The 25939-nt window shown below is 41.4% G+C and overlaps 1 protein-coding gene across 2 annotated transcripts in view; it reads right to left on the bottom strand.

The window, feature by feature from the left end:
* SHANK2 (SH3 and multiple ankyrin repeat domains 2) overlaps positions 1–25939 on the bottom strand; it is a 255841-nt gene that overhangs the window by 84122 nt on the left and 145780 nt on the right. For both annotated transcript variants that reach the window (XM_058806933.1, XM_058806934.1), the window contains one exon: positions 24986–25110. In XM_058806933.1, the coding sequence (XP_058662916.1) occupies positions 24986–25110 (125 nt within the window). The remainder of the gene's footprint in view (positions 1–24985; positions 25111–25939) is intronic.

Here is a 25939-nt window from a genome sequence, read left to right on the forward strand (position 1 = left end):
TCTATGGCCTCCAAGCTTGTGATTCCAGCCTGCAATGATCTGAGGCCTCGTGTGATGTGGATAAGGTGGATTTAGGCAAGCACCAAACCAAAACTGGAGCCTGCAGGGTATCTGCCCTGAGGAGCACGTGGTTCCCAGGTTACAGAGCCAGCACATCCCAGAACTGTCCTGCCACCTGCTCATTGCCACCTGTGCTGCTTCCAACAGGGCCCTGACCTGCGCTAGCTGCACCATGAACAATTCAGTGGCTCTGATTTTTTGCATTCTGGAAAAAACCCCAAACCAACACTCTTAATTCCAAATCTTTTAGTAAAAGCATTTAGAGTCACAGAGTTGATGGGCTTGGGAGGGACCCTCAAGACCATCCAGACCCAGCCCTTTGAGAACATACAGGGCTGATGCTCAACAAGACTCAAAGCTTTTGCAGTATTAAAACCAGGAAGAGAATTCAGGCCTGGCTTGAGAAGCTGAGCTGAACCTGAGGATTTCACTTAGCCTCAGTCACTGTGAGTGAGATCAGCACCAGCTCAATGCACGAGGCTCCTTGGGAGGGCAAATGTCAGCACAAGCTGACACTGCAGCTGCTCCTTCTTTAAGCGGTCTCCAGCCACACACGGTCAGGGAGAGGGAAAATTCTCCAGCCAAGCCAGAGCACAGAGAGCAGCCAGAGGGAATGAGCAATGCTGTGCTATTCCTGCCTTTTTGTTTCTTTTGGAGGGCAATGATCAGGTGTTGGTGTCCTTCCAAAGGCACACAGGATTAAAGCCATGACACTTTTAGTAGTTGTGCTGCCATATTGCAGTATAAGCACAAAATTCCCTTGGGAATGTCATCCTACCCATGTGCAAATAAAGAGGAAAAAAGAAAACCAGAGCAGACCTTTCTTCCCTCTCCCCCCCTTATTTTTTATCAGCTACTGTGGTTTTAAACTTCAGCTGCTATAATTTTAAAAATATTATTTTAAAAAATGCAAAAGTTTAGAGAGAATTCCTCCAATTAGCTCACAGGAGTCAACATTTGTGTTCTAGGGAAACAGAAGGGTTTGTGGTTTGGAATTTTTTTAACTATGAAAAGCCACAGCTCAAGTGTTACAATTTTTATTACATTCTTGAGTCCAGGACAGTTGAAGACTAAAGAAAATCTTGTGCCTACTGAGGCCCAGAATATCTTTCCATTAGTGCTTGAACACTCTCCTTCGAGTGAGCAGTTAGTCCTGAGGGCTTTAAGAGGATATTTATGCTCAGGTATCAGCAATTCATCAGCTATTCTATTTGGAATAATCATCTTGCCTATTTACAAAAGCAATGAGTTAAGCTGTATTTCCTGGGAACGCAGCAGAAACAAACAGCAGGAAGTTTCCATACTCAAAAATCCCTGACTGTGCCACAGAGCTAAAAAATTATATTTTAGTCTGCATAACCAGAGAAAAACCTAACAACAGCTGTCTCCAGATATTCTGGCCCCACTGATCTCCTGCCTTGCCATCTTGAACCCTCACCTTCTGTTGCAATGTGCTGCCCCTCTGCTATTTTTGCTTCAGAGCTGAGGTATGAACCTTTTTTTGGGGGGAGAGGGGGCAAGAAGAAAGCCCAATCCCATATTCATCTGTATTTACAACTCCATATTTAATTTTTCTTTGAAGAACTCTTGTAACCTTGCTGAGGTATGGGGTGGAACAAGCTGTCTATCAACAAGAGCTGTTTTCCCTTTTACACCTTTATCATTACACAGCCTCTTGCCATGATTGCTGGGATATCTTTCCTGAGAAAAGAGACTCAATTGCTTCCTCCACTGAGCCTGAAAGAAGGAAACCTGCACAACTCTAAAATCTCTTTCTGAATTTTCTTAAGGACCCTGGTCTTTACTAGCAGGAATTACTGTCTTTTAAAAAGAATTTCAGAAAAAAAACAACCCTGATTTGATTTGGCAGGGGAATTACTTTTCAGGGTTAATTACTCTGGCAACAGATTTAAATAGATAACCATCCATTTAGCAGATTTAATGACTAAAAAGAACTCTTTTGTTGAAAGATGACAGGGAGGATTTTGCCTTATTGCAGTTCCAAGTATTACCAGTAAGTTAACTGGGAAAATAGCTGGGTTGTCACTCCAGTTTGGCAAAAATTAAAAAAAAAGTAGAAAAAAGCACCAGGATCACCATTACAGGATCACCAAACTAATTAGAACTGTGAAGGACAGCAAGCACTGGGTAACCTGGTGGCAAACATCACTGAGCAAAGCAAAAAGAGCTCAGGCAAAGGGGCAGGGAGGGCTGGGGGTGGGAACAGCACAGGGAACACACTCCAACCCAACCCAGCCTCCAAGGAGAAGAGAGACCCCAGATCTCTCCTGACACTGGGACCTCTCGTGTGAGATGGGCCTGAGGGACACGTCCCTGCTCTGCTCTCCCTCCTCTCCCTGCCTGCTGTAGCAGCTCAGAGCAGCAGCTCCATGGATACCTCAGGTTTTAGCTCTTCTATTTTTCAGATTCTGCACTGCTTTAATGTGTACTTCTGAGTTTTATATTAGGGGATGGTAAGCTAAATGACAGAGTAGGGAGACAAAACAATTCCTTCTCTAGCTGGGGACCAAGGACAACCAATACAAGTTTCAGGCCCAAGAGGACAAACAACCTGGACTGAAGAGAGAAAAACAAGCAGGATGGGACTTCATAATCTAAAGCTGTAATTGGACAATTAACTCCAATATGCAAATGGGCCAGAACTTATAAAAGTGAGAGACTCTGTGAGAGGTTGTCCATTTTGTGACCATTTTGTGTTCACCTGGAGCGTAGCCCTGGCTGGGCTCTTGTGCTGCCCAAGGTGGATCCATTGAGGCTTTCTAATGAATTCCTACTTTATTCTTTAACTCTGTCCAGCCTCTGTTCTAGGTCAGCCTTCACAAGGCATCAGTTTCTGATGACCAAGAGCCTGTCACACATGCCAGTCCCCAGCCCGCATTCACGGCGGTGTCCAACCTCAGGGAACATTTCCAGGTTCTCCCAGGGAATCCCCCCACAGGAGTATTTTCAGTGCACACACCTCAAAAGGCCGTCCTTGCTGCAGCTCGTGCTCAGGAGGGAGTTATCCTGAGTGAGAGGGCAGGCTCAGGAGCAGAGTGTGTCAAACACTCTGGGCTTTGTTCCCCTCGTGAGGGTCAGGCTTGAGCACCGAGTGAGCATCAGCTCTTAGCACAGACACAACCAAGGGAGGATTCTCCAAGGAAAGCGCAATTTTCACCTTAATCCAATTTAAAATGTGGCTTGAGACACGTTCTAAGAGAGCCCCATTTGCTGCCTGCCTCCACCTCAGTGTATTTCAACACAAAATGCATTAAAACAAAGCAGGCATTGGACCACAGGCAGCCAAATAAAATCCTGCTGGGTAGGATAGGATGGTGCTCTGTTTTAGAAAGAAAATATGGGATGCTCCTGCACTCTAGGTTCTCATGGAAAATCTAATTCCTCAGGTAACCCAAGCAGAACACTGGGAACTCTGCCTTTTAAGAGGGCACATCTGGTCTACAAAAGAAGCTTAATCCAGGAGTTATAGGGTAAAACAAACCGAGGTCACCTGTGCAAAATATTTTTTCACTATGTAAAAACTTGTTCAGAGTAACCAGGAGGTTGGAACTTGCATTGTGCATTTAACAGAGCACAAGCTGAAACTAAAAATTAGAGGCGTGTAAATCTCAGCGATATATTTATTTGGGAAAAATACCCAACAACTAGTAATATAGAATTTGAAATAACTATGGTCCTTGGCAGCTCTATGTACTGATCAGGTTAAAAGTAATATCTTACACCATTCTCAACAAGTATCCTTTTACATAAGAAGCAGAAGTTCATTGTTTGACACTTCTGACTGCTTCATCTGATCCTCCCAAAATCTATTTCTTTTTAGAGCTGTGCTTTTTCTTTTCCTTATGCATGTTAAATCTAATAAAAAAATAATTTGATATTTATGAGGAAAAATACCATCAAATCAGGCTTCTGTTGAACTCAGCTACTTTCTCCAGCTCCCTAATAACTATATATAATGCAATAATCATAGGGACTTCATTTGATAGTGGCCGATAATATGATAAAACTAAAATAATTATTAGTGTTAGTGATTGGGAGAATGTAATTAAACCTCTGGATATTTGATCAGATTACCAAAAGAAAGGTAAAGCTCATTCAAATAATATTTATTTAAGTTTGCTTCCTACTGCTATGATATGATGGATGTTGAGTTAAGGCTGTATACATCTGCTCCTGGTCTGCATTCAGATTTAAGGAAGAAAACAAAAATAAAAATGCTTATCAGCATGGAAAAAGCACATCCCATATAATCCCAAGCATGGCCAATATAAACACAAGATTTACATAGCATAATAGTCCCTTACAAATTTTTGTGCTATTTATTCCATTCAAATTATGGAATAAGCATGTCAAAAATAGGGCCTGTCCATTCTCTGAGCAGCCAACGTGACCAAGCCCTGTGTTTGGGAGGGAATGATGGAAAAGATCCCTGAAGGTCCTGGGCCCCCTCCCCACGGCAGCTGGCAGTGCTCTGGGGAGGTGGAAGGGAGAAGAATACAAACAGCCTTGTTCCTGTCACATTCCCCCGGAGCCAAGCTGAAACACAAAGCGAAAGGTGCAGCCTTCCCAGAGGTGTTACAAGTGTGGGAGGCAAACTTTCTAAAAATTAAGGCACTAGATACTAAATAACAGGCTGCACACAGAAAACCAGCGACAAATCCCACTTGTTCATTAAGTGCAGGCTAATTTCAGATCTTGCAAGTGACTTATGGATAGGTCACGTATGTAAGCGCTTACAAAGGACTTCAAATTGATTTTTTCAGCTGGGCTTGGCTATCAACACTTCCCGTACGCCTTGGAGACATTTGTCTTTCACTTCAGGCTACAACCACATTTTGGTCTAAGATCCCACATTTGCTACCCCAAAAGTCTCTTCTCAATTCTTCAGTGGCTGTGGGCCTCCTGTCACCTTGTTGTCAGCAGTTCCCACTTCAACTGCTGTTCACTGAGAGAGTAAAATCATCCAAATGTACTTTGCTAAAGCAAAACTTTCAAAATACACCATGAACTTTTGTGGTCTTTGCCTTCTCCAGTGTGTGGATACAAAAATGTAGGTTCTGGTGAGAAACTTCTATTTCATCCAGGAAAAGCTCTACGAGGTAAAACAGGGTAAATAAAGTTGTTACTACACTGCCTGTCATTGTATGGCTCATCTAAAAATGGTTATTCCACTCCAAAGTTGTGCTGATGACCTCATATACAAATGAAATATCTGCCCTAATATTGTCACAGACCAAGAGCAGCCAACACACAAACCTCAGAGCTCTGAAATAATAATATTGGCCCCTTTGCCCAGCTAATTATGCAGTTAAATGAATCATTTTTTGTCTTCTTCAGTTCCTTTTACACGGAAAACCGGAAAAGAAAAGCCTTATAAGTTCAAGATACATCTAATTTTATTTCTTTTAAAAAGATCTAAGCAGACAAAGCATACACATGCACATAAACTCCAAAATGAGTCACATAAAGCCCATAGAGTTCATACAGCAAGGAGCTTAATTGAATTAATGGGACAACTTCGCCTTCTGCATTTCTGATGTTGAAACAGAAAAAGCTGAGTGTTGAAAAGTAGGAAAAAGATGGAGTACTCAAAGCAAATGCCACAGTACAAGTGTTTCTAGATTATTTCTAGTCACTAATATCTATGAGGGAGAAAAAAACTGAGGCAAACACTGTGTACTCTGTGCCACCAGTGAATTGCATTAAAACTGTAAAACAAATGCTGTTTAACATTAAAAATCCTGATAAAATATGATTTTAACAGATATTTAAACTTCTGATAAAGTATCTCTGCCAACCACTGAACTCAAGTGGTGTCTTGCAGTTATCTTTTATGAGGTAGGATATTGCTTATTAATTAGGTTTAATAATTTTTTACACATTTTTTACTATAGTAGTATTTTCTAAAAAATATTACTTTTTAAATGCCTTCAGTGAGAAATAGTATATTCACAGCTAATGTGACCCCGGTGATAACAGTTTGCTCTGCATTTCACAATTTCACTCAATTGCAAAATTGGTGCTCTTTCAACAAGAGATGTCTATCAGTTGCAATATTTAAAAATCACACCAGGAAAATTTAAATTACAGCAGGAAGCTGAACCTGATATTAACCTAGATCTGCTTTGTGAAAAAACACATGAAAATAATTATGGATGGTATACAGATAATCCTACCTTTCAAGATATTAATTTTTGAGGGTGTTTTTGAATAGTGAAATTTAATTTCATAGATGACTAATTAAAAGAGGAGACATTCAGAAAGTACCTGGAAATCAAGAGTTTGTCTCTGAAAAGCTGAGAAATTTATGTGAATAAATAGAAACTCAGTCAACAGAACAGTAAAATAATCAGAATTCGACTACATCACGTACCACTAAAACAAGTGGTCTGTGTGGAAAAAAATCACTGTTTGCTATGAAACTGGTGGTGAAAGCTGAGAGTCCAAAAGGAAATCATAGAATCACAGGATGATTTGGGTTGGGAGAGGCCTTTAAAGCTCATCCAGTTCCACCCCTGCCATGGGCAGGACACCTTCCACTATCCCAGGGCGCTCCAAGCCCCTTCCAAACTGCCCTTGGACACTTCCAGGGATGGAAGCAGCCCCAGCTCCTCTGGGAAATCCATTCCAGGGCCTCCCCAACATCCCAGCAAAAACTTTCTCCATCACAACTACTCTGAACTGAACCTCTTTTAGTTCAAAATCATCCCCCACTAAGAAATCTGTCCACATCTTTCCATCAGCTCCAGTGAAGCATTGGAAGGGCACAGTAGGGGCTCCCTGGGGCTGTCTCCTCCTCAGGCTGAGCAAGCCCAGCTCCCCCCAAGCCTGCTGCTGAGGGACACTCATCCATTTGGTGACAGCTCCATTCCCAGTGTGGGGGTGAAGCAGGGAAGGAGAGAAGCAGGGGGCTCCAGCTTGGCAGCACCTTCTCCATCGCTCCCTGCAGGAAGCACCAGTGCAGGAGAGGAGCACGTTTGAGTTTCCCCACTGCTCCCTGCAGTGCCAGCCCTGGAGGGGCCCCAGAGCTCCCCCCATCCCTCACAGCAAGGCTTGGGGCACCCCAGGAGCCAGCAGCTTTCCCTCTCCTGCTGCTACCTGAGCTAGAGAGAATGAACTGCCTTTTTTCCTGCGGTACACAGAAAATATTCCAGAGGAAGAAAAGGAGAAAGCTTCATCTGTATTCACAGAAAGAGAATATATATATCTATCTCATATTCTCAGGTGCCACATCCACACAGCTTTTAAATCCCTCCAGGCATGGGGACTCCACCACTGCCCTGGGCAGCCTGGACCAGGGCTGGACCATCCTTTAGTGAAGAAAATTTTCCAAATATCCAACCTAAACTTCTCTTGGCATAGCTTGAGGCCATTTCCCCTCAAATGTGATGGGATCATCTTGAAAACATGGATAGTTCCAATGTACTGCGAATGCACCAAATGCTGACTGTGTGCCATTTATGTTGCAATAAAAAATGAACAGAATAATAAAAAAGGAGAATAATAATAATAATACATTTGTACTGAATAATAATATTAATTATGGTCTGCAAGAGGCTAATCACAGGAGCTAGTACTCATGAAGGTCTGTCAGCACATTGATGTTTTTGCAGCATGATCTGCCACATTCTCCTACCCAGAATCTTTTACTTCCTTTTAGAAAATTCCAGCTGGAGAAGGTAATTAAATCTGCGATATAAACATGTTTCAGTGAGTTTGTTGGGTTGAGTTATTCAGATCACTAAAGCAGTACCTCTGGTTTAAATAGCTCTGATGAGTGACAGTACAGAAAGTGTCTGTAAAATGGGAGAGAGTCATCTGTGTGGTCACTAACACAACTCATTCACTGGAGACTTTTCAGAATTTAGGACGCAAAAAAGGGAATAAATGAGGAAAAACAAGGCAAACCTTACAATGCATGTCCCAGCATCATCCACAAGCCTGACAATTTAGGCCTGGGGAAAAGAAACAGTGGCAAGCTAACAACCAAAAAGCAAGTTCATGTTTGTTCCCTTTCCTCTCCTCTCTTTACAGCTCTTCATGCCCCCTAAGAAAAGATTCAAGCTTTTAATCTCAAAACACTTTTCAAAATTATAATATCCCAAATCAACAGTCAAACAAATGGCTACACAAATCATACCATAAAAAGAAAAAAAATCCTCTTAGGTTACTAGGTTCTGTAGCAAGAATTTCATAGATTACAGTTCCTTTCCACAAAGAATTCCAAATATTCTGCTGGAATTAAACTGGGGAGAGTGGATTGCTACATTCCTGCAGCTTTTAAACCATTGGAATGGGTCCTAAATGGAACATAATACAAAATGTTCCATTAGCAAATAACAAAATTATGAGCTTTTTCAGAAGGACAAGGACTGCAAATATACATTATTACCTTTTAAAAGAAGATGTTTCCTACATATATTGCTAGTTTTGCAATTTGATAAAGCAGCTGGGGAGAAATAATATTAAACATATAAATCTTCTTTCCTTGTTGTATATTGATTGCAGGGAATTAGATTCAATCTACAGCTACTTTGTTTTGGTTTTGAGAGCTTGTTTGGAGTCAGTTGGCTGCAAAAACACCATTTTGCCAAGCCCCACTGGCACAGACAGGGGAGCGGAGTCGCTGAATGCGTGAAGAGTTATTTTGGCAGAATGACTGACGTGGGCAGCCGGCGGCCCAACCCCATCTCCCACCCGCAGGGATTGCTGCTTCCTGCTGGCAAGGGCCACCTCCAAGGCAGCTGGAGCCTTTTCCAGCGGGGGGCAGGAGCCGAGGCTGGGTGGGAAGGGGTGCAGGGCTGCCTGAGCACCCCTGTCCCCGCCGGGCTCCGTATCCTGGCTGCACATCCCGGTATTCCTCCCAGTTGCTTGGAGACAGTTGCTGTGCTACAAGTCAACTGGAGCTGTAAAACAGCACCACGGGCACAGATTGGTGATACTCTGTCAGGGGGGATCTTGTACTTGCTGACTGCTCGCAGCTCTCTCCTTGCTCTTGAAGGTGCAGAGATTTAGGAGGGAATGACTCAGGAAGGTTTCTGTCCTCACTGATACATTTGTGATCCGTGTTTAATACCAAATTATACCTTCTGAAACTGCAGTGATCATTTCCCAGTGTTGAATTTTGCTCACAGTATTTTTCTAGTTGCATGAGAAAATGTGGAGATTGTCATTATACAGGACGAAGGAAATATTTCATACACTTGCTCAATAAATAAAAGGCATATTTTACAAATTAGTAGCTGCGTTTTGTTCTTGCTCAGTATTAGGATATATGAAATACATTTCCCTGTTATGCATATGCATCTATACCATGTGCCAGAGCTACCTGATGTGAAACATGAGGAATTTAATTTACTGTCACCCTTCCTGTCCCTTAGCACCTTATCCTCACTAAAATTTCTGACATCTTTGGCACTTTGCATGCATGTATTTTAAGCCAACCATGAAATAGAGGCAGAAATACATTTAACAAACAGAAAGCAGAAATACCAGGATCCCTGAGTCCTCTGCAAAGCTGCTTTCCAGCTGGTCAGCCCCAGCACATCCTGGTGCCCAGGGGGATTCCTCCCCAGGTGCACTTCCTTTGACATGCTCAACACTGGCATCTCCTGCTCTTCTAGTTAAGCTCCAAATGCTTTACTGGTTTTGAATTATGCCCAAGATCTTGTATCTGATCATTGCTGTACCAATTTAACAGGACAACTCACAGAGCACAGCCCTCAAAAACTGTGCTGCTTTTGCCTGTATTTTGAAATAAGTCCATTTATCTCTACCCTTTATTTCTTATCTCAAGAGGTCCTTTTTCTCTTCCTACACAATAAGCTGGTTTTCAAGCACATCTTTCCCAATGTCCAAATGAAAGCTGAGACTGCCAAGGCAGTTACTCATACAACCATCAATTTATTCCAAAAACATCATTTCCCATTCTGGAATCATTAAAGTTGGGAAAGACCTTCAAGAGCATCAAGTCCAACCTTCGACTGAACACTGCCATGCCTCTGAACCATATAATGCTAAATTTTGGCTCCTAAAGGCTGGTGGGTTTTTTAATCCTTTTTAAGCAATTCTAATCTTTCTGACACCAGCACCAGCTCCCCAGCTGTGGGAACATTCCTAACTCAGTCCTCAGGTTGTTTCTCTAAGTGTCCTCAGGAAGCAGCCATATCCCAAACTCCCCCATAGATGGACTATGACTAAGAAGTCTCTGTGGTTTCCATCAATAACATTCCCTTTCAACACTGCTGCCTTTTAAAGGTCCATCATCCTTCAGGTCTGCTGACCTCTAGCAGACCTCCCTGTTTCTGGCACATTTGAAAGAAAACATCTATCATCAGATTTTTATGCCTTTGGCTACTTCTTCCCTGAAATCTATTTTGGTGAGCCATACATCAGACTTTTAACTCTGCAGAGTTCAAGTCTTTGCTCCCTTGTTCATATTTCCAGTTTTAAACTAAGGCTTCCTAATTCTTAGTGACACTGTTTAGAAGCCATTTAACAGCACTGTCTTTTTGGTGGCTGCACTCCTAATAGACAAAAAATAAGGAAGGAAAAAAAAATTGCCTATTTTTTGTTTTAAAAGGTGTCTAAGGCAGGCTATGTAGAAGGATGCTAAATTTCCAGTCTCAGAGCAAATAAAAATACTTGGAGAACCAAAGAGAAATCCTGTTTAGCTCAATTCAGAAGATTGCTTTCATTTTGCAAATCAGGTATTGCTCTGGAATTGTTAAATTTTTCATCCTTGAGCTTGTTGTAGCAAGGTTTATCCTGCCACATGCTGGGTCAGGCTTTCTGCAGAGCCATCAATCCACATAAAGTGTATCCAGACAGCTCCTTGGACACCAACCCAGGACAATTTTGAGAGCTCTCAGGAGCTGACCTGTGTCTCTCACTAAACTGATGAGGCAGCACTTCTCTGTGAAGCCAATTCTTTGAAGAAATATTTCTTTTTTTTTTTTTTTTTTTTTGCTACTTTTCCACATCACAGAGACCACCAATTCAATCCTCCTAGAATGGATGGCTTGGAGCAGCCAAATTTCTTTTCAGACCAAGCAAACCCAGTGCAATTTATCCAAAAGGCCATTGATGGAATTAGGATATTTTAGTGACAAACTGAGTCACAAATGCACGATTCCCAACCGTTAATTTATTAGGTCATATAACAGAGAAGGAATTTGATGGTAACATTATAACACAGCTGTTTTATTTCTGAGGTGGAACGAGGCCAAGGATTGGATAATTGTGCTGCTTCAATTAGTGGTGAGTAGAGAGCTGGTGAAGTGGCATTGTTTGCTGCCAGGCAGGAAGCCCAGGGAAGCTCATTAAGCAGCCCGAGGATGGGAAGGGCTGGGGGGGCTGATCCTCAACAGGCCAGGGCAGCACAGCAACAGCAGGGACCTTCCTTTCCCTGCACACTGAGCACAGTCAGCCTAAAATCTGCATTTCCCAGAAAAAAACCTGCACCTTCCAGCCAAAAGACATTGGGCAAAATTGTCTGCGCCTATGTAGAGATCTCAAAGAATCGTGGAATGGTTTGGGATGGAAGGGATCTTAAAGGTCATTTAGTTCCAACTCCCCTGCCACGAGGGAGACACTTCCACTAGACCAGGAATCTGATGAAGATTCTCATACTCAGCATCTGTGGTCCTCTGTCCATTTCCCTGGCAATTCAATCCCATGTGCTTCTCCTTTTATTTTCATTTCCCTGCATTAGAAGTGTTTATTCATCCTTCCTCTGCCCCACCTTTATCCAAATACAGTCAGTCCTCTCCCCACAGCAGTGATGTGCTGTCAATATTTTAATAATGCTACCATAACCCAGCTGTCCCCAGCCCCCAGCTCCTGGGGCAGGATTAGGGTCCTCTGGAAATCACTCCCTACAGAAGTTGGGAAGGTTTTTGCCTCAGCCAAGGAAAAAAAGCTCACAGTGCTGTATTATATTGCCACTGCAAATCTCTCCCTTGTAGGAGCCAGACAAGGATGGAGAAAAGTTGTCAGCATTAACCACCACAGTTGCCATTCTTATCTGACCTTGGGAGTGAAGGGGAACAGGGGAAAACAACGAATCACTCTCTGTATTTTTCTAACTGCTGGAAAAAAATTGTCAGAGGGAGAATCATATCATTTTCCTTTTTTATATTCTCACCTCCTTAGAAAGCTTATTCATATCCCTGTCTCTATTTAGGCTTCCTAACACGTACTCATTGGTGCATTTGCGGAGGGGCACAGGGAAAAGGGGGGTAGGGGAGGCTCTGCTCCCCAAAATCACCCTCCTGGCTGGCTGAGAAATCAAAGGGTTAACAGTATTATTATTATCATTCCTCACCACTTGCATTACTCAGAAAAATCCCAGCAGGCTGCCAAAGCTGCCACAAAACATGAACAGCCTGAAGAGATGGATACATATGGTGGCTGAGGCAGCTCCAGCCAGCTCAGGCTCCCACTGCCACGAGGGATCTCAGAGAAAAGGGATCTCTCCAGACCACACAGCCCCAGGAATGCCTGGAAAACGTGACAGCCCTTCAGGGAGTTGGACTGGCATTGTTCTTCCAGCTCTCCCAGTGTTGCTGGGTTCTGAAGTTTATTTTGGGATTGAAGTGAGATGCAGAATTTGGACATCGCTGCTTGAACCATGGGGTTATCTGCAGTCCCTGACAGAGGAATCCGAGGAGACATCTGGCACTAACATCAGGATGACAAGGCATGGAGCACTGAGAATGTTACAAATACAATCAATGGCTTCACCTTTTTAAGAATTCCTCCAAAAGTGAGGAATCTAAGTAACCAAAATAATTTTTAAAAGATTGGCCAGGCTTCCCGGATGTTGGAAAATGCTGGATTTATGCTTTTTCCCACAAATAAACAATATGTTACCAGCCTAACTCCCATTTTTTACTGTTGATAATCTCTGAGTGATTCAGTGCCTTGATACAAAGCCATAAATCTGACAATTTTCAAACGTTCAATTTTTCAAATCATGTACTGCCATTGCCCTCCTACTGGTATTTATGTGGAAACACATGGACTGGATTTATCCAGCCCAACTTATATTCCTGCCCACAGTGTCCTCTGAGCATTTGTGTCTCTATCCTGGGACAACCAGTCCCTTATTTTGTGCCCAGCTGTGACCTGAAGTCCTTAACACAAATAATTTCTACAAAATTTCTGAAGGAAAAAGAAAATCACTATTTTGATTTGCTTAGCTCTGAGTCTTTATTCCTTCTGGAAATAAGTTGCCATGCAATTTCTACCTGGCACAGTAAGTTTAGTAAACATCACGTTTTAAATGAGGTTCTGTAATTCCAAGTCTAAGTCTAAGCTTCTTCCTTCAACCACTCCTAATATATCCTAAAATCCCAAGAGAGCCATTCAGCAAAGGTGTTGTTATCTTGCAAATACAAAGTTGATCCTCAGGCTGATATCTTAAATCTTTATTCTGCATCACAAAACATCCCAGTCTGTTAAATCATTGGATCAAAATGTCTCAGCAGGCTGATAGAAAAAAAACCAATTTGTAATCACTTTTTTCCCCATTTTCTTGTTTTCTCCCCACCTCTTTCAACTTTTGAGATTACATATGTAAGAGTTTTCCTTCCCGATTTATTTTTGCTCATTAGCAAGAAGATTGACAAATGAAGAGAAGCATGCTGGGATTACATTTCATCTATTTTTGGTCTCTCTGCCTGTTTGATAGCAGCTCATCCACTACTTGGAGGTTTTCTTACTCCAAATCAGAATGAAACACTCAAAGCTGAACTTATCAAAAGATGAGCAGAGGGCAGCAAGACTGGATCTTACAAAATCTTGTAAAATCAACCCCTTCTTGTGCTAGAAGCAGACAGGGCTTGCAGGGAGCAGGAGCATCCTTTGGGATTGGGTTATTGAGCCTAAGCTTGCACACATCACTCCAAACTCCACATTAAGCAAATTCTCAAGTCCACAGACCAAAGATCTCATTTTATATTTAGTATATGAAGGACCAGATGGGCAGGAACCTTCCCACAAGTACAGACCAAGTGAGTTTTTAATGTCTGTCACTGTAACAGGGCAGTTTTTAGAGTAAACTGAGAGATTTCTGTGTGCACGGGAGAGAACAGGAACCAACGTGAATCAAAACTAATTAAAATAATAATTCAAAAGAGACACTTCTCCCAAAGACACTAATGCAGAACAATAAAGACATTGCTGTGCAAACATGGCATATTTTATTGAAGACAGCATTTCTTTACTTAGATCCCTATGGACTGGAAACCAAAATCCAAAGCGGGAAGAAAAAATGTTCCTTGTCTATAGAATATGATAAAATTGAGATATTAGAAGGGAAAAAAACAAAGCCAAAAAAAGACCAAAAGCAAAAAACAACAAACCCCTGATATTCTCACATGGAGACAAATAAGTAAGAAAAATAGTTTTCTAAATGTGAATTTGCACATTCATGCCAATTTGAAAGTTAAAGCTTAGAACAGGTCATACATCTCCCAGAACTGCTGTCATGTCACTGATCTGTGCTGATTATGAGTAACTGTGTTAAAACTATCTGGGTGGATAATTGCCTGGCAGCAGCAGTTTTGCATATAAGATTGTCACTAAAAAAAAAAAAAAATTAAAAATAAACAACTTTTACATCTTACTACATCAAAAGGTCTTTAGGAATATGTAAATTGGATTAATGAAATTCATTTGTACATTAAAAGCAGCAAAACAGAAAATATAAAACTGCTTAAAATATCAAATGTTTTTTAATATTCAGAGAGTCAAGCTGAAGCTTCAATAGTAATCCAGCAATTAGATATGGGTTAGAGTATGCAAATGGAGGAGGAATTTCACTCATTAAAAATTCCTCTGTAATGTCAGGAAGGTGGCAATATTCCTGTGTGGAAAACCTATTCTTGGTGACTTTTAGAACAGTGTCAAATATCGTACCAGTTCCATTTTTATGTTCAAAACCCTTCCTTCTTTTCTAAGGTTAAAGACAGGAATTTACCCATTACATAATCCCTTCAGAAGTGGAAAAACCTACCCAAACAATCTTCCTATTCCAGCAACAGTTAATATTAACATTAAAAGATCCTAATCTACCCTAAGTGAATCAAACCTTCATTTCAATCTGCCTTGAAAAAGGACAAGAAAAAGTCAGTGCCTGAATGACAAGATTTAGTGTAGCTGCTTTAGGAGCATTTGAGTAGTTCAGAGAGGATCCAGCCACAGCTGGAAGGAAGATTCACCCACCATGGGAATGTTCTGAATCCAGCTTTTCCAGTTCCAGTGAGGCAGCTGAAACACGAGCACTTGGATAAGGCAACTGCAGAAAGCTGGAAATGCCTCACAGAATCCTAAACCCCTGCAAGTTATCCCAACTTCTTTGCAAGGACAGAACCAGAGAATGGTTTAGGTTGGAAAAACCCTCAAAGATCACCGAGTCCAACCACTAACACAACACTGCCAAGGCCACCACTCACCCACGTCCCAAGTGTCACCTCCACACGGCTTTTAAATCCCTCCAGCAATGGTGGCTCCACCACTGCCCTGTTCCAGGCCCTTCTTTCTGGGGAGATATTTTGCCTCATATCCAATCTAAACCCACCCTGGTCCAACTTGAGGCCTATTCTCTCTTGTCCTGTCCCTTGGGGGAAGGGGCAGTGGCAGTCATAGCCTTCAAATGGCAGCAGTTGCCCAATTTGGCATTATTTGCTATGATTCAAAGCACAAGCAATTTTCTTTACTGTCAGAGCTGCCAAAGAGAAGCACCAGGTCTCAGGCCTGAGGTTTTCACACCTTTACACATGGAACAAGACCCTTCCAGAGAAAACCACCTTGATCAATCCCTTGGGGAGACCAAATAGGAATGAGTTCAGGCACCCAGGTTTGGGGCCATACCATGAGAAAGGAGCAAAAGGACCAAAGTTCTGAACAGCACTTCTGCAGAGGTATGCTTGGGATACAAAAAAACAGGAAAAAAAATTGCAGGAAAAGGAGAGTTGGAGATGAATATTCCTAGTCTTTGAGTCTTGGATGACAGCTGCCTCCATCATTTCCAGCTCGGAAGAACCACCACTTTTTTGGTGTGCACATGATTTTTATTAAATATCTCCAAACTATTCTAAAATTGCACAGGGAATTATGCAAACAAAAGACCTACTCCCAGACAAAACCCATCTTCAATTTCATTCCCAGTTCTATCTGGTTTTGTACAAGCCAGCTCCAAAATAGGCACAGTCAATAAGGTATATTTTGATACAAAAAACCCAAGAAACTTCCACAAAATTATTACAATGGATGTTTTGCTAGTCACTTAAAAACAATTTCCTCTTTAATTTAGGAGTTAAAGTGAGCAATAATCATCCCCAGTGTAAACAAATACACCAGATGCAGTTAACAACTCACAAGCCTGTCAGCAATGACCATGGCTTCTCACAAATCTATCTGGTGCTGAGAAGTCACAGGTCGAGTCCATTAAAAACAATAGCAGTTGTTTGGAGAACAATTCTGGAAGAAGGAATTGCAGTAAAAAATACCAGAGAGAATGATGTGGTGAAATAAAGGATTCTTGGATTTTGCTGCTTGTATTTTTTTCAAATAAAATACAACATCACCAACACAAGACTTTTGTACCTGCTCTGTAGATTTTTGTATGATATTTGTCCAGAACCAACCCTTTTGGTAACAGGCTGTAAATAAACCCTTCCATTACTTCTTTTTATGAACCTCTATGCTTTCAAATTTTGTCTTCAGCAACAAATAAAGGAACACTTGGCTATGTACTCTTATCCTATCATCCTACGCACTCATTCTTGAGAAACATCCATGCGTTTGCTAGGACAATTTCCAGTGCTCTGATCAGCAAAGCTCTCAGAGAGCTTCAAGTGCAGCCACATCCAGAACCCAAAACCCAGGGGTCACCACTTGGCCATGAAGACAACACAGGAGAGTCTATTTTGACCATAGAAAAATTATGTTTTTCTAACAAGTGAAAACTTTCTACCACAAGATGAGAAGAAGAAATCCACCTCCCCAGACAGCTGCCAGAATATATGAGGCAAAAATGAGGTAATGATAAATGATTATTATTCTTCACTGTCGTATACAAGAGTCTCTGAAGATTGCCATCAGTGGCACAACAGGATGTAAAATGTTATTTCTAATCTGATTGATTTTAAAGTACATTTCAATTTGCTTATTGGATGAATTTGCTGAGCCATACAGTTACAAGGCATTGGAAATGCTTTGAAGGAAGAGAAAAAAAACTAGGCAGGGATTCCTTGGAAAGCCACCTTCTCCCTTACTGGTGTCCTGCAGAGCTGCACAGTAATTTCAGAGGAGCACAGCAGCTCTGAGTGGGATGGCCACCCTTTATTGGGATAACTCCAACACTGAATATCCCCATGTATTTACCATTAGCCATCTTAGCAGGAGAACAGCAATGGGGATGGAAGCCTTCTCCTGCCTTTTTTAAAGTAATTAATGGATTAAATCTGAACCCAGTCTTCTGTAGAGGACACATGCTAGAGATTGGATATAAAAGGAATTTTAATCAAAGGAATGCAGAGCTTCTGCTAGATCAGACCCAAAAGTTCAGAATGTCTTCAAATCAAGTGTTTCTGCAGTTCTTCGCACCCACACAGAAGCCGTGGGGAGCCTGCTGTGTGTACCAACATTGGGGATTTATTTAACCCCTCTGAAATCTCAAGAACAGTTTAGGAACCTCATTCCACAGTAAAGGTTAAAAGGGGATGACACTGAGGAAATCCAACCAAAAATCCTTAAATAAATACAGTACATGTCCACCTACAGAGTTCTCATTTGCTTTTTCTGATTTGGAGATAATAGCAAAGATATACTTTCCTAGTAGGGGTCCATGAGTGAAGCTATTTTTTCAGAAAACTTGAATTTTTGGGGTAGGGAAGGTTACTGCTCATGAAGCCTATGATGATCAGATGTTCCTACTCTTCCTTTTAACCTCTGCACAGACTTGTGGCTCATGAAACACAGCAGGTGAACTGAGCATTTCAGTGCCAGCCAAATTGATTTGCAGCCTCAGAACAGGAAAAAGATAGCTGTCCATAAACAAAGGAAGAAACCATGACACACACACGTGATAGTATTTCTCCTGCTTGTAAGATGCATGCACCTCCCCTAGAAAAAGGAAAAACAAAGAAAATAAAGAAGGAAAAATTCCATATTTTTAGATTAGTTCTGTCCTCAGCAATACGAGTTTGCCACTTCATTCTCCACCATTTGAAACAATTCATCTGCTTTCCCTCACCTGCAGTTTTGCAGGTTGTAGCATGATCCTGCAATTAAAAGAAATGGTATTTTCTCCCCTTAAATACCAGGCACAAGTAGTGTTTTTCATATAGCTCCAATCCAGCAACCAGGTTTCCATAGTATCCAGAGACTAAAAAAAGCCAACGGCCTTCAGGGAAATTAATTTTAATAGAATGTCTTGTGGTAATTGCCCAACCACACCACAAAAATGGCATTTATTTATTTGGTGTTAGTTTTAATACTTAACCCCAACACCTGAGAGCTGGAAATGGAAGAGATGCATTAGTCCTGTGCTATTTGAAGAGAGGCTGGACAGATTTCTGCACGAGTGAAGACCATCCAGAGCTGAGCTTTATGTGAATCACAGGATGGCCAAGGTGGCTGGATGCCACTGGATGGCTTCTAGGTTGCCAAGAACTGGCTATTTATACTAAGCAGCTCAACTTTATACAAATTTGCTATTTTTAGAGGATTCTGTAGTAGGAATTTGGGGAAACAGTGGTTTTCTTATTCACTAGGAGTCAGAAAGCTCCCTGTGGATATCTCCACACTCCACATGCAGTCCCACGAGCTTTGGCAGAATCCCTCAGGATAGGAATGTCAGGAAATTCTGCTAAAACTCTGCAGCATCCAGGCCAAAATGCCTTAAAACTGAAAATGGAGAACTGAATGGACACAGAGTCAGTTCTGCACGTTGCTGCTGTTATCATCACAATTCCTAGCAAATCCTCATCTCTAAGAAGCATAAAAATGAGTTCTGAGTTTCAAAGAGCTATTTGTTGAATTTTGGGGAACCAGAAGCCCAGTATACACCTCATGGAGAGTCAAGGCTAAAGGAAAATGCTTCTCAGTTCTGCTCACAGTCTAGAAAGCAAAGAGCTTTCATTTTTATCTGTTCTCTGTTCTTATTTTTAAGCATATTACTTGCTTGTATGTGAATAACAGATCCTTTAAGAACCAAATTATTTTTTGTCTGCCCATTTCCATCTAGGTCAAAAAGAAAACAGTCTTAATAATGTATTTTAAAAATTAACCAAGATTTGTTCCTCTTTTTAATGAGCACACTGATCACTTCCTATGGGTTAGAGGATACATGGGAAAAACAGAAAATAACAATCAGAAACAGCTATTTACAGTGGGTTTGTGCACATCCAAAGCACTCTGAGGGCACAACAATGTCATGAAGGTGCCACCATCCACTAAAAACAAATTAAGAAAAAAAACAAGCAAACCCAAACCCTCAGTTACCGAATTTAAGTGAAGAGAAAGTAAAACACTTCTCCATTAAGTGAAAAAATTAATTCCCCCAGTCAGATGCTGCACAGATACACCAGGCTGTTCCACACTTGTACCACAGCTGCTCTTTTTCCAAGAGCCCATTGTCCCAGTCCTCCAGTACATCTGTAGCTAGGAGAATTCCAAAAGCAAAACAGGAAGAAAGGTTTTTTTTGAGTCTGAGAGCTTGCATTTTAGGCAGTGTTAGGGGCTTCCTGGTGCTTAATAGACATAAGTTACAGATGTCACCAAGAGGATGATGAGTAACTGGTTAACAGAAATCAGATTTTTCCTCTAATGGTTGGTTAAATCAAACTGTGTGCCATTTAAATACACAGATTCAAAAACAGTGGTGCCCAGCCTGGTGCTATGTACGTACCTAAAGAATCCTAGAATGGTTTTCGTTGGAAGGAACCAAAGCCCATTCAGTTCCAAGCCCCTGCCCTGGCTAGGAACTCCCTCTCCAGGAGCTCCAACACTGCTGCTGCAGCTTTGGCAAGCCCCTCATCATTAAAAAGAGGTTTGTAGAGTTGGTCCAAGCCCAGAGTAGGTGCTGTCTAGGAACAGAGCAGCTCCCAGCCTGGCTGTTCTCCTGCCAAACAGGAGGCTCCCTGGCTGGGCAGGAGCAGCAGCCAAGCTGGCAACAAAAAAATCCTCCTGCAAGACACTGAACCAACGTGGACCTGCCTCTGCTGGTCCCCCAGAAAGGCCTAGGAGTGAGAGCTAAAATCCAGCCCCCAGAAATGTACTGAGAACGTTGGCTTTGCTTTCTTCCTCCTACACACAGCGCTCTTATTAAGCACTGCATGGAGCTGGCGTCCACAGTGCTGGGAGGAGAGGAGCAAACGTTCAGCTGCAACGTGGGAATCCTGGTTCTTACAGAGCCATTAACAAAGCCTCCACTTATTTCCAAGAGAGAAAAAAGTATTATGGTTCTCATGAGTCTGCCCATGAGGGAAAAAAAAAAAAAAAATTAGATTTCTGTCTGGTGGTAGAAGCAAGCAGAGTTCACACTAGAAATAAGAGAAAACACACCCAGAGGGTAATTAATGAAGATTATCAAAGGATGGGAAGGTTTCTCTCTTGCTACAAGGATTGGAATCAGTAATAGCAGGCTTTGTAAAACCACTAATTCACCCCACCACTGAATACCAATGCAAGGCATAACATTGCTAAAAATATTAATAATTACTAGAGTTTAAGCTACAACAATAAAGTCCAAAGTTTGCTTCTTACAGCTGTTTTCAAGTTTGCATAAAGTGCTTACTGGAATAAACCCAGTAACCTATTCCTAAAAAGGCTTCATTTGTTTATGAAGGTTTTTTTTAAAAATATTTCAGATTTTTTAAATGTCTATTGCTGCTTCTTACATGCAGTCAGAGGACAGATATCTTTAATACAATGATAAAATAATGCTGTAATAAATTTTTTTCCACCCAAAACCAGTTAAAGAAAAGTTTGCACTAGTAAATTGTATAAGCTTTTGAGGATGAAGCAATGCAGGCAGTTATACTACAGATATTTTGCATGTTTTAGCACAGGTACCAGTTCTGCAGCAAAATGATGACATTTCTTCATATACCATCTCTGGTTTTCAGCCTCAAATTAAACCTTGAATTTTGCCCTTTTGTTTTTATTTTTTAAATGAATAATTCACCAGGTTTATCTAGTTTACACATTAACTGGAATGTAAATAAGCAGCTATGCTATTCCAAAGACAATAACATTTCAATTTCTCTAGAAAAATAAGAGATTTTATGGCACAATAATGCAAACTGCAATGCCTCATTTAGAGAACAAATGCATTGTTCTGGTAAAATATTGCAGAATTAACTTGGCTTTCTGAGTATTGATAGTGTAACATTACTGTTTGTGTGACAGGGAAAATCCCCATGAGCCACATCAGGCAACACCTGCAGAACAGCTGCACACTCATGGGGACAAGAAGAACAGAGAGTTAGTAATCCACTGGGGGTTAATTTTAAAAGACATTCTATATCCTACCACACTAAAACCCTCCACAAAACTCTATTCTGAGGTAAAACAGGCCTTCCTGTTTAATGGGTTTCTTTACTCAAAAATTGTTAGACTTGTTTATGTCACCAAAGCAAATCTCTAACACAACCCCACCTTAAGTCATGTCTCAAGGCAGAATTCACTGAATTTTTCCAAACTTGAACAGTTATAGTCTAGAAATCCAGTCACTGATGAGTTATTAATGACCTACAAAGGAATTAGTGATGGTTGTAATTTTTAAACCCCTTTCTAATGCAGACTGCAGTATTTAGCACTTGGCCTAATATGTTGCTTTACTTTTATCTATCTTTTTAATCAGGCTGATATCAAGATTCAAGAAAACATCAACTAAAATAGTGAAAAATAACACATAGAGCAAGCTGTAAAATGTCAGCTATAACAACCAAATCATAACCATCCCTGTTTTCTGACTGTTCATCAAAGCTAAGGGAAAAAAAAAAATCACATTGCATTGGCATCTCTTAAATTGCTTATGAAAATTCAGATCTATTGACAGCTGCCTCTGCCTCACTCCTTCAGCTCTGAAACTACTCCTGCACTTTTCCAGTACATTTGCCCTGTGCTCTATCCAGGAAAGCCACTACACACTTTACAATTTTTATCACAAAAACCACGGCTGGGTTTGAAGCAAGGAGGAGACAAACCACACACTGTCAGAAATTTCCATGGAGACTCTGTGAGCACTGTTTCCAAGGGCAAGTATAATGCTCATCTCTGAAGTCTCATGTTAAAATTAGTTGTACAGGTTGGACAAATCAGGAGCTGCACATTTGATAAAAACTCAGTCATATGATACAATGCCAGCTGTTCCAGGTTATTCCTACTCCATTTATCTGCTGGAGCAAAACAGAACCTTTTCTTTCTTTTTTGTATCAATCTTTTATTTGTTCTGCTCCACATATATCAACCCCAAACATGAATTATTATAGTGCCTCACAGCTGATACTGAAGGTTTCCCTCCTCCAGAAGACTCCAGACCATAACTGCACACAAAGAAATGATGGCCTGTCCTCCTGCCCTTGTGCTCTGCAAAGAAAGGATCTATCTCCCTGTCAAACCTGTCTTTCCATAGTGAGGTTCCCCTCATCTCCATTACCCTGAACCACCAAACCTCCTGAAGCAAGAATGAAGCATCTGCTCTGCCTCTCATTTTGCCCCCTGCCAAACTGAGCTCTCCCCTCCCTCACACCCAGCGCCTGCCACAAGTGTTAAAAATAGCACTAATTAGGATCCTGGTTGCCCATTAACTCTTTTATTATCCATGTGGCATTTATGATAAATGCCTGATATTACTTACAAATGTTTGAGGTGGCACTTACAGCAGCATAAACTTCAGGGTCATGGGAGAAATAATTTAGCAGCAAGGCAAGCTGACTACACCAGGGCACAGGGCATACAACCACTTGCTGGCGTGTAAATTCAAATCTTTTAGTTCAACACAACAGACAAAGTAGCTTGGCATTCCTGGAAGTGCAGGTGGACTTCTATTTCAACAGCCTTTTGCATCACTGTAAATACCTCTAAAGGTGGCTTTCTCCATCCAGCCAGGGCTGTGCACTGCATGTTGGCCATAAAACAGAATAAAAATCCTGCCTTTCTCCAACAGAAAAGTGTCCTGCAGCAGCCAAGTTGTCACTTCTCAGGATTATCACATCCTCTTAATTAAGTTGCAAAATTCAGAACGGAATAACCCCGATGAACATAAATTACACAGAAATGGATTTGATTTGCATGTAATAATGGCTTCTTTCAGAATTAATTACAAATATGCTGGAGTATGGATTAACGTCCTCCTGATTCAGCACTGTATGTGCATGTTTAGCTGCTCTTCTAAGCTAAGGCTAGGAGTAAATTGTCTAGACAATTAATTATAATTCTTCTCTCATTTGCCAAAAAAACAGTAAAGCTTTGTGCAGAATCAGCTACCCAGCCTTCTTCCACCCCTTCAGAGATCTTTAAAAAATCCATGAGCATATTTGTCATTCCATAATGAATTAAATTGCACATTGCTCACCATCAATTCTATCTGTGCAGTCTGCCAGTACAGACTCTTCATGCTTCCCTTGGATTAAAAGCCCAACAAGAAACCCACCTCTAAAAACACAGCCTTGTTTCAAACCCCACCTAAGAGGGACAGGGAGAGCTTTGGCAGGATCCCTGCCCAGGGATCGCAGCAGTTCCATTTGTAAGCTGGTCTCTAACGCTGAACGCTGCTCCTTAAGTAAACAAACAGCAAGGGAAATGTGCTTGAAGACAGAGATAAAAATGCATATCTATTTACTTTAGAAGCCTGCAAAGCCTGTTCTTTCACGGCTACAGCGTGAGGAAGTGGTGTAACTATTTAAATTCAATCACCATGGGAGTTCAAGGCACACTCCAAAAAAAGCTGCGTGTTGTACCCTCTCCTGCATGCAAAAGCCAGCTCTGCAGAAATAAACATTGTAACACCAGAAGTATTTTACCAAACCATACATGGGCCTGAAGATCAAGACATCAAATAATGTTAAATCAATAGATCTTACAGACAGGGTTTGACCAATCCATCCCAAAGACCTATTTTCAGTACCCAATTTCACAGAAGCACAGCATCCCTTTGTTGGTCATGAAGAGGTTGTGGGGGAAAGAAGAAGAAAAATCCCAAATCATGATTTTGCTGTAAACTGGTCAGCAACACTCAAAAGGTGAACCAACTTTTTAAACAATACCTAAAACACCAACAAAAAAATCCTCCAAAATATCAAACATGAAGATATTTTTGGCACGAATGAACAATTTAAATATACCCTTTTTATTAAGTAATTTATACAGCAATAACATTCATTGCCTATTTTTTTGTGTTTCAGTGTAGTGTTGGAAAAATTCAATTTCAAGCCAAGTAATTTGCTTTATTCTCCATAGTTACTAAACGCCACTGGACCATGGATATTTCTGAGAGCAGAAACAATTGCATAAAAAGTCATTAATTTTGATTACTCCCTAAAAATATTTAGAAGAAACCACAACTGATAGCCCACAGTAAATATTGAAATTCATCTAAATTTCAATAACTGGAAGAAGAGTAGAACCTCCCAGATATCTCAGAGTGTATTCCCAAAGGACAAAAAGAGCAACCAGAAAATTCCCAGTCAGCCTGACCATTGTTCTCTGTCACTGCTTTCCTGAACGCTGCATGAAGTTTTAAATGGATCAAGTGAAGCACATCACTGGTGTTAGCCCACAGGACTTGCTGCCCAGAGGCATCCCACACTTTTTCCAGAGTCAATTCTCCACCAGGAACATTACTATTACCCCAACAGAGCACTGAGAATCAAATTTCAGGATCTCCTACCTCGATCAAAAAGTCTCCAGTTCTCAGGCCAGCTTGCCATGCTACTCCCCCTTCATCCACAGATTCCAAGTACTGCAAAGCAGGAAAGGCTGGAGTTGGGGTGAATTCTTCAATTGGTGTGTCAGCTTTAAAAATAAATACCACATTAAAAAAAGAAAGTTATGGAGTGCTTGCAAATATCACTTGACTACAGGCCTATCATTGGCCATTCCAATTTAGGGTTAAAAAATGGTGGGTGCTGGAAGTGAGAGGGATGTGCCTCACGGGAGATCAGGATGCTGGGAACAGAGTGCAACCCCCTGGAATAGCAATCCACAGGTCTTCCTTCCAGAGGGGGAAATACCTGCTCCTTTCCTGGCACAAACCAAATCAAGTTGCACCAGGCAATAGCTGGGTTGTGATATTCCAGGATATTCAGTATTGGCTCAAGTAACCCCTTTGTGTGCCTGGCAGAATGCTGTAACTCTGGCAACATCCACCTAAAAATGAATTATGTGCTGGAGCCAGGAGAGAGCATCTGGCCAAACTAGGGGGATGGGATGGGTGGCAAAGCATGAAAAAAAAAAAAAAAAAAAATCAACCAGATTTTTTTTTTTTCCCTCCTAAATTTAGATGTGCATAACAAAGAAGAGACCACTTTTTAGGAGAGGAGGCACAGCTGACCCTGTGACAGCCCTGCCTGCCCCTCTGTGTCACGTACACACACAGGCAGAAAAGTCTTTGGGTCTTTCACCTGAGCTGCCCCCGCTGCTACAGAAAAAATCTGGGGGAAACCACTGGGATCAGCCAGAGGGAGTGAGCCCTGCTCAAAGCACTGATAACCCACACCAACACTCAGAGATAAGGCAGTGCCTTGGGCTTCCCTGCTTCAACTCCAGACATTTCATTTGGCTAAAAAACTGGCAAAGCTTTCCCAGCCCTGCAAATCCACAGTGGCACCGGTCTAGGTTTAGG

The sequence above is a fragment of the Ammospiza caudacuta genome, chromosome 6, assembly GCF_027887145.1.
Source record: "Ammospiza caudacuta isolate bAmmCau1 chromosome 6, bAmmCau1.pri, whole genome shotgun sequence".
NCBI lineage: Eukaryota > Metazoa > Chordata > Aves > Passeriformes > Passerellidae > Ammospiza > Ammospiza caudacuta.